Here is a 10,169-nt window from a genome sequence, read left to right as displayed (position 1 = left end):
TGGCGAGTAGGATATTCACGAATAAAGGAGGCAGGAACGATTTCGCGATCAAGGAGATAGCGAAACCCGTATACCTTGAATCGTATTGTTGCACGGTCTGGCATTGTTACCGAGATTCGATTAGATCAAGAATATATAATCCTTTACGCACGTGAATTTCAAGAAAATTAGTGAAAGTTAAAAGTTCGGAATTATAGAAACATGGTCTCATTGTGCAGGGTGTTAATAAAAATGTGGGACACTTTCACAGGGTGGATTCTACGTGGCAAATTAAAACGAAAATCAAGAACGTCGGAATTACGTCCGAGGCTTCGTTTCCGTGTTATTAATAATTGTTTTAACGTCTTCAGGGACGAATTTATTAAGATCAGGAAGAATTTTTTTTTATTCGTCGGTTTTTAACAAGGTGTTCAAAAAAATGATCTAAGACTTTAGGGGGTTATAGTACTTACCGATTGGACTAGAAAATGTCTAATCAACATAGATGCTAACATTAATCCTGTCTGTGTAAAATTAACTTATCAAACGACCACAAATGTTATGAAAAAAAAAAAGACAACGTAGAAGTCAAAAGAAGTTGTACAATGTCTTGTTATTCAACTTATATTAACAATAGATATAAAAAACTCTGGTTTACAAAAATTATATACATTTCAATCTTTTGTATCTAACCCCATTTTGTGCAAAGTTAAAGAGAATTCCTGAAATTTTCCGGCGAATTATATTATTGCAACAAAATTGTAGATAACAGAATCCAGGTGAATAGTGAACACCGGAATGAATTGAATGCTGTATTGTCGGTCATAATGGATGATACGAGGAAGCGGAAACACAGCGTAAAAGTGCACGTGAGAATCGGTATCCTGTAACGAGGGTTTTGGCACGAAGCCTCTTACGTAAAGCAACGGTTGTTTGCTCGCGAAACGAAAGTCGTGCCACGAACTCCGCTTCCGAGATCGTCTGCATCGTTCTCGCGATTCATCGATCTCCGGCGGCGATCTCGAATTTAAAAGTTTCGCGCGTGGCCGTGGAAGCAAAACCGCCGGCGGAAGTGTCTACCTATCGTTAGGGTGCGTCTTCGTTTCAGTTGTTTTCGCGATTCTTGAATTTTTTTACAATTATTTTAACATTTTGGAATACTTGTGGGCTGTACTTCCGAAAGGCACCTGTGGCCGATCGATATGAAAGTTTGTAGGTGTTACGAGGGGTGTGAAAGTAGAGGTGCGACTGTCGATAAAAGTATGGATAAATGTCGACAATGTCAAAATGTTATCGATGTTTCGATATATCGATAATGATGTTAAAATATCGTTCAGGCGAATAGAAACGATTGAAGTAGACTGCAACCCATTAATTGTAATATAATCATTCAAATTATATTTTTGCTTATTTAAACTTATTGCAAATAATATATTAATGTATTTTGGCTGTAATCCTGTTCTTCTGTCTGAAAGAATATATGTATGTTCGAAATTACATATTATAAATATAACACACACATGTAGTTTTTTGAAATTATATCGGTAAAAATATTAACATGTTCAACTCATATTTTATTGATGCAAAATTGTAATCAGTGTTTGATTTAGAGGCTAAGATTTTATATTTTGTCTATCAACTTTCATCTTGATCGGATACTAGGACCATTCAGGACAGTTTCCAAAAATTCTAATGTCTTTTGAGTTATCTGTACAAATTCCCTAGGTGTGTTTTATTAGATTTTTTTACCTTTTTACCGTAATTTCAAAAGATATAAAGTTTCATATATTTAACTATTTACATATAGATATCTTGCTATATTTTGACGTTTGTTTCGTTAAAAAAAAAACAAATATTTCCTTATTTTTGGCAAATTTTTAAAATCGGATGTTACAAATCACACGCAATTATCCTGTATAGGCAGAAACATGATGTGGGAAGTTTAAAGTCCGTGTCAAGTTTATATGGAAGTGAAGACTCATCCTTACGTGAACACGCGCATTGAAATCACCGAGGAAGTCGTGGAAGTAGCTCCGCGCAAGGTGTTCACTAGACACGCGTTCGGTGAAAATCCCTGCGATCATTTACAGTTACAAGATCCACGAGTTTTTGCACGGTTGAGATGGTACTTGTTCGTGTAGACTCGTGATTGGAATTAAACGGGTGGTAATAAACGCACGGCAGACATTCGTAAAAGATTTTTATTTTCATTGAAAAACATCGTACGGCGAAAGTATAACAGTTTCCGCGACGGATGGCACGGTTATATTATTGTACGGTGCACAGTGTGGTATTTTCTCCAATCTAGCTAAATTTAATTTTTAAAAAGAAGTTGATACATGACTGAACATTTAAACTAAGGTAATTTTGTTTAAATAAATTATTTTTTGAAGTGTCAACAATGAGAAATCAAGGTACTGAAATTTCAAGGTGGCGTAGAAAGAAATCATTAAATATCGTCTTTTTGATATTGAGTGTGTTTAATGATAATTTGATACCTTATTGATATTTATTAAATTTATTTGCCTCTGACTGCCTCCCGTTGAAGAAAACATTGTTAAGTCTGTTTTAGTCTTTGTTTTATGAGGGTTTTTCAAAAAGTTCTTGGAATGAAATAGGAAAATGGTTCACAAGATTCTAAAATTATTTTTATTTTTTAATATAGTCTTTGAAAAACAATATGTAGATAAAAATTTGTTGTGCAATAAAAAGATAATTACAACAGCCATAGTTTTTGTTCTGGGCGTTTTTGTCTGCACTCTGTCAGTGGTGCTCCATGAATTTAATTTAGCTAGACGGTGGCTTCTTGTTTGACTATATGTACTGTAGTTGGTCGATCGTATATTATTATTATTTTCTAACCGGAAAATATTATATTTACAAGTGATTCGAATGTTGTGGCGGCTAGTGAAATTAAATACAGCAAAATGTAATAAACATGAGATAGAAAATTTGTCCAACGTTTACATTAATGTATTTATTCTCTAAATCCAGAAACAACCTTTTTTACTTTTTGGTGTGAGCTGTGAGTAATGTTTCGTCTACTAAATCGAGCATCGCGTCTTTTATAGTCACGTTAACGCGTTCGTTGCAATTTCATGGTTCGTCGATGAATGAGGAAGTTATCACTTCTGACACTTTCTTACGAGGCCTGTTTGAAAATTAAATATCTGCGAGAATAACGCACTTTGTTTCTCCTATTAATATTTGAGAAAGTATTCGTAAAATAGAGACGGATCGATGTATGTACACATGAAAGTACGAAAAATTTTCTTAGAATTGGCAAGCACGAAATATTTTCCTGTAATTTGCAGATTGTAATGTAATAGAATGAGGAAATAAATTTCAATGTAATCGATAGTTGTTAACCATTTATCCTAAAATTATTATCAAATAATAAAAATCGCCTTTGTCATTATATTAGGCATAAAAACCAGAAAATATAGGTGTGATGAAATAAAAAATTCAGAAAAACATTAGATGTTACTTTAAATTACAGTTTAACACAATACAACAAATGATTGTCGAAACGTCAGTATGTTTAATATGGCGAGAGAACGCTTCAAAAATATTCTATGTAATTCTGGAATTCTATTATTCATGCAACGCTAATTTTCCCCACCTTGCACTATCATTAGTTACTCTTTCCACTAGTACAAATAAATACTGCCGAAAAATTGAACTCTAATATCGGTACATTTAATTAAAAAAAAGCGTAAAGTTCTTGTTCTTCTGCCGCTTCCTCATAGTTCTGTCAATACATATTAATAAAACAATAACGTTTAGTTGTATCCTTGACCCAGCTGCAAACTTCAAAACTATCTTATAACCCATTCCAAGTTAATCAATGAATTTATAAACGTTTAATGAACCGATTAAAAATTTGTCGGATTTACCAAATATTCGTTAATAATTGCCCGATCTTTGAACCGTAATAAAAGAACAACAAATTGTTGATCCACAGACGAGGATCGTGGCAGGTAACATTACTCTTCTATGAATCCACTTCACATCCGCTTGACTCGTTCTAGCTACCTTATCGATCCTTCCTATTCACCGTGAAAGCGTTCAACCAACTTTATCACACACACGTACACACGCAGGTCAATAAACAATACGATTCTACAGACAGTCACATCGCAAAACGCTTACATCTCGATCAACAACTCACAATGCAACGATCACTCATCGACTCCCCACGCGTCGTTTCCTCTTGTACATCCAGTCCTCCTTGATAATATCGCTCGCCTTCTCCCCGATCATGATCGTAGGCGCGTTCGGATTTCCGCTGACGATCACAGGCATGATAGACGCGTCTGCCACCCTCAGACCTTTCACTCCGTAAACCCTCAGTCTCGGATCCACGACCGCTGTCGGGTCGCTCTTCGGTCCCATTTTGCAGGTCCCAGTTGGATGGTAGATCGTGAACGTAAAATGTCGAATCGCGCACTCCCAGTATTCGTACGTGTCGAACGGATAACGATGGCAGCCCGGCATCCGTATGGTATGAGGTCTGGATCCGAATCTTTGAAAGGCGGTCGTGTTGGACAGTTGCATGGCGATCCTGATACCTTCGACCAGAACGTCCAAGTCCTCCTTGTGCGTGAAGTAGTTCGGATTGATGTCAGGATAAACGAGAGGATTTGTGCTCCTGAGGCGTATCCAACCGGAGCTCCTCGGTCTGAGTAGCAACGGCAGTATGGACCAGGTCTCGGCGTTATGTAGCGGCTTGTACATGGTATTATATACCCTATCCCTCAAGCCAACGATTTTCTTGATCTGATCACCAGCGTCCGAGTTGATCGAGCTGGGAGCAAAGTGGAACTGAACGTCAGGATAGTCGCCCGATTTATCGGCGTACCTCGAGTTCACGAAGGCCAGACCTTCGACACCTGGACTAGTCATCGGTCCTCTTTCGTTCAACACGTATTCTATCATCACAGGCATAGTCTGAAAGCGGTCTTTCTTCAAACTGATCGGTTCGTTCACGACGAACGTCAGCCCGCCGAGGCCAACGTGGTCCTGGAGGTTGTCGCCAACCCTCAGATCCGATATCACCGGGATATTGAACTCCGTCAAGTGTTCTCTAGGCCCGATACCCGACAGCATCAGCAACTGGGGGGAATTGATCGCCCCGGCCGATAGCACCACCTCCCGCCTGACTCTTATAGTTTGCTGTCGGCCGTCGCGGAGGATCTCCACCCCTGTGGCTCTCTTCTCCTCGTTGAATAGTATCCTCAGAACCTGCGTGGTCATTGCTACGTGAAGATTCTCCCTGTTCTTCACTGGTCTTAAGAACGCCTTCGCCGTCGAACAACGACTCCCGCGACGGATCGTCGCTTGAGTCAGCATGAATCCAGTCTGATTCGCCCCGTTTATGTCCCGGTTCTCGTAGCCGAGCTCCTGGCCAGCTTGCAGGAACGCGATCGATAACGGGGTTCGCCACGGTGCCTCTTGCACGGTCAAGTAACCCCCCGTGCTGTGGTACGGTGTCCTCGCCAGATAAGGATTTCGGTTGTCCTCGGACTTGAGGAAGTACGGGAGAACCTCATCGTAACTCCAGCCTGTGTTGCCCAGACGAGCCCAGTTGTCGTAATCGTGTCTGTAACGTTATGGACAGTTTTAATACCGATATTCGTCGCAGACTCGCGGATTGGAATTACGATAAATACAGAATTCCTTTAGTTTGTGGGAAACTGTCGAGAATAAATCAATTCTAGAGACTGTAGACGTTAAGAAAATCGTAAGTCAAGGGGTTAATGGTAAATTTAAGTATTCGTTATTTTGGTAAATATTTACTATAAGGGAGCCACTTCCGATTTCGATGATTTTTTAACATGTTGTTAAGGTCATCACTCTGAGTAGTATTGTAAAGGTTTTAGTTGGGAGTCGCCGTTGGTTAAAAAATTATTATAAAAAAGGTTTAGTATCGTACTTTAGTAGTATTGATAAGTAAAATGTGCGGTGACCTTGAGTGAACTTCTGAAAGTTTCAATTATCAAATGTTGCTTATTAAAAAGTTATTAAGAGAACAATGATACCTTTTTCTTGAACTGTCTCTAACCAATTCTGACTTACCTTTTTTCTTGAACTGTCTCCAATCAACTCTGAAACATTATACTGATCGGAGTTGGTTACAGACAATTCAAGAAAAACAGTAATTCAGAATTGGTCAGTGACATTTCAAGGAAAAAAGTAATTCAGAGTTGGTTAAAGACAGATGATTTGTTTGTTTAATAAATAGTAGCTCAAACCAATAGTTGCTTATGTAAATAATGATCTACCCAAAAAGATTTTTTTAATAGTAACTTTTCTACAAACGGCGACTTCCACGTTAAACCTTCACAATACTAATCAGAACCTACAAGTTCAACAAACTTTAAAGCCGATTTTCTCGAAAACGAATAGAATAGAAAATGTTATACCAAAATATTTTCATCTTTTTTAACGTAGCATCACCCCCTGTCCAGTTGCACTACGATTTCCGGCCCACTTATTGTAAATATTTACCGTTAGTTTTAGTTACAATAGTCGTATAAGAATTTTGGTGGTCGTGCCGAAATTACCGATTACCCCGGACATAAATCATAGCGTTCAACACGCTGCTTCCGCCGAGGACTTTACCGCGTGGCCAGTTACACCTGTCCCCGTTCATCGCCAGGCAGTACGCCGACCCAGTCGGCGGGGTGGTTTGATATTTCCAGTCGAATTCCGAAAGTTGCGTGTAACCGGCCAGCAGTGGAATATCCGAGATTTCATTTTCATCGGGGCCCGCTTCCAGGAGTAGCACCGTCCAATTCGACACCTCGGACAGCCGTGATGCAATCACCGCCCCTGCGCTTCCACCTCCCACCACTATAAAGTCGTACGTTCGCCGTAACTGTAACACGAGGGTGGAATTTAATTAATTTTAACCCCGTTCTGGGCAGAATTTTCAGTTTTGAATTTTTTGCAGTGGTTGGAGAAATGTTAAAATTCAATTCTGTACTACCTACAGTACTACCTTCTGCAATACTTACAGTAGGTATTGCATAGTTTATTGCATTTTTCGCTCATCCCGTCGATCGTCCGCTCACTTGTTCGACGTAGCTAAATATAGAGTGGGCTGGATGTACGCACTTTTTGATCACATTACTATCTATGTCATTTTTAGAGTTATCAAAAAAAGTTTATTCACGGAAGTTATTGAGTATTGCAACATTTTAATGAAACAATTTTATATCCACCGTACTCTCGGTGATGTTAAATATGCTAGTTAAACGCGACACCGTATGTATTGCCTTCCTTGCTGGGCGATAGAGTGGGATGCGTGTACGTGCGTGAGAAGTACGTGTGAACGAGGGGCGTTCTTAAGGTACAGTAAAGGGGCCTGCATTAAACGAATGTCTACTGTACTGTAGTCGAGGGAAACTTGTTAACTGTGCGGGATCTATCGATCCATGATCTATTGTACCGACGGTAGATACCAGTTGGAGTCTATTTAACGTTAGAAACTACTGCAGCAGTTGAAACGACTGATTAATACACTAATAATGATTATTAAAATGCTGCAACAATACAATTTTGCGCGGATCTTTCACAACTTTCATTATAATTTGAAACTGAAGAAATTGGATGATTTATAAATTTATTATTATATTCCGAAATATTAAAATGTTTAATACAAACCTGGCGGACATTCGTCGGATGAGATTCTGGATCCGCCTGATTGTACTGAAACACGGTTAAGCCAATGGCCAGGAGGGGAACCAGGCTGAAGCCGAGGATCGACGTGGTACTGAGCAGACTAGCCAGCCCTATTGCCATTTCCGTTCAATTCCACCCCGCGACAACCACTTCCAATCGCGTGCCATTCGACACAGTATAATAACTGCTAGCGATTCTAAAAGGTAGCGCAGTATCACCTGAAACAGTAACATTATTTACTATTAGAATATATCCCTGTCCAAAGGGTGTCTCACTTATAATGAACATCTAAATGATTTCTGGTGGTATTGAAAGTAAGAAAAAAGTGACTAAGAGGAGTTTATATGATTTCAAAACGTGCTGCAGTAACGATAAAGAAGCTATTAACCCCCACCCCCATTTCCCCACGATCACCTTGAAGGTCATTTCAAGGTCATCGACATTTCTTCCATATTTCTGTTTTTTTATAATGTAACTTCATAACCAACGTCAAGATAAGTTTAGCACTATATAGGCCGGCTAATTTGAAGTGCAACTTTCACCAGTAACCGACTGTTTTTACTCTCGAAAGACAGTTAACGTCGGTATGGCGTCAACGGCCACGATCCGTTGATAATCGTGTGACTCCCATCATAGACGTATATCTTCCAGGCCGCGAAACTTAGAAAGAGATAGCTGCTGTACGGTCATCAACAGACGAAGACAGAATGGTGACTCAGAGCACGCAGTCTTTTTTAATATTTGACGGCCTTTCGGCCGTATGTGCAATCTAGTTATTATATACTGCTGTTCATAAGTATTACGACACCTGGCCTGATGAAGAAAAGATGATATTTCACGAGGATTACACATTTTGGCCCACTTTAATTAGTTTGCATTGGCGTAATTGTTATCGATCGAGCTTTAAATTTTCCTAGACAATATTTATTTCAGGCCTTTAACAATTTTGTAATGCATTATTTCGTTTCGTTTACTTCATACGGATTGCACTGTGAACGCTTGTTTCATAATTTTTTGCATTGTTCCGATTTAAACATATTTTTTTCTATTGGAAGTCATTTCAGGGTCATGGGTTGTCGAACTCGTCCCGATGTCGGGTACAAAGTTACATTATAAAAAAAAAGTAGAATGTAACGTGCAAAAGAAATGTCGATGACCTTGAAATAACCTTCAAGAGACTTTTTATTATTACTAGGTGCATGTCTTGAAACGATTTACACAATTGCTGGTCACGTCTTTCTTACTTTCAATACTAGCGGAAATAATTTAGGTGTTCCTTATAAGCAAGACATCCTGTGTACTCAATATATACGTCTATAATGGTTATTACATAGATTAATCCTGGGTTTAGCAGTAATCGTCACGATGTACGGAGCACTACCGGGGGTTACGTTTTTTGGATGGAGGGGAAATTATTTAAAAACACTCGATTGTTTGTATAAATTACATAAACTGCAACAACTATACTGTTGGATAGAATTATAAGTTCACCTCATTTCTTGGCGTTGTCTGGGACCTATGACAAAGACTATTCATTTTCGTTTTGAAGAATTACGTAAAAATATAACGAGTTATTATGACCAGACTGCGGATTATATGCATTTATAGGCTACAGGGGTCTGTGAAATACAATAAAACAGAAAGCTTTTATCAGTTTCAATGATTTTTCTATTTTATTCTGAACCCAATAAGATACTTAAAAGAAGAAAAAAATTCCTATCTTTGTTTTTGACTTTATGAATTAATTTAGAAAATGTAATTTTGAATGTTGTTTTCCAGTTGTACAAAAATGTAAGTTGCCTTTAAAAAATAATTTACTTATTATCAAATTACAACATTTATCATATATCAAATACAACATACAACCAATCCACAAAAGAGAAGAATGAACGGTTTTAGTTATGAATCACAAAAAACGCCAAAAAATCAGGCGAACTTATAATTCTGTCCAGCACTGTACAGTTACCACAGATGAAATGCACGATACATACGAAGCAACGGTAGACTGAATAATAAAATGGACGGCGAACCGTCATAAAGAGGGATTCTTGGACAGTCGCGCATGACATGCAAACATCTACTGTTCTTAAACTCGTTATTTATTACCATATAATGCTAATTTCCAAGAATCCCAGAAACAATACATACTCAAGCCCTACTTCTTCACTGTCACACAACCATACGCCCACCAATCAGAAATCCTCGTATCCCCTCCACTGTACAAATACATACAACCAATAAGAAATCCAACAGCACCAACAAGAACATACTTACACCAACATTCACCGGAAAACATCCTTTGGTCAAGGGGAACGCAGCATTTATATAGGACACAAGGGACACACAAAGACACATATGTACATACATGCATAGACTACTGTTTATTGTACCTAGTCTGTATGTGTCGCCAATCAAGCTTTAATATCCCCTAAACAATACTCATTTCAGATTTTCAGCAATTTCGCGATGCCTTGTAACATTTATCGTATATTGGATAAGTGTCC

The 10,169-nt window shown here is 38.5% G+C and overlaps 1 protein-coding gene across 1 annotated transcript; it reads right to left on the bottom strand.

Annotated features, from left to right (window-relative positions):
- Positions 1 to 1,312: 1,312 nt before the first annotated feature.
- Positions 1,313 to 7,785, bottom strand: LOC107187442 (glucose dehydrogenase [FAD, quinone]-like). Its single transcript, XM_015575546.1, has 5 exons — positions 7,648 to 7,785; positions 6,546 to 6,859; positions 4,199 to 5,581; positions 1,404 to 1,427; positions 1,313 to 1,340 (listed from the first exon to the last, which is right to left on the bottom strand). Exons 1-5 carry the CDS (start codon positions 7,783 to 7,785, stop codon positions 1,313 to 1,315), a joined length of 1,887 nt encoding a protein of 628 aa, XP_015431032.1.
- Positions 7,786 to 10,169: the final 2,384 nt, after the last annotated feature.

This window comes from Dufourea novaeangliae, unplaced genomic scaffold (assembly GCF_001272555.1).
Source record: "Dufourea novaeangliae isolate 0120121106 unplaced genomic scaffold, ASM127255v1 scaffold89, whole genome shotgun sequence".
NCBI classification, from domain to species: domain Eukaryota; kingdom Metazoa; phylum Arthropoda; class Insecta; order Hymenoptera; family Halictidae; genus Dufourea; species Dufourea novaeangliae.
This window is presented reverse-complemented; position numbering and strand designations above follow the sequence as displayed.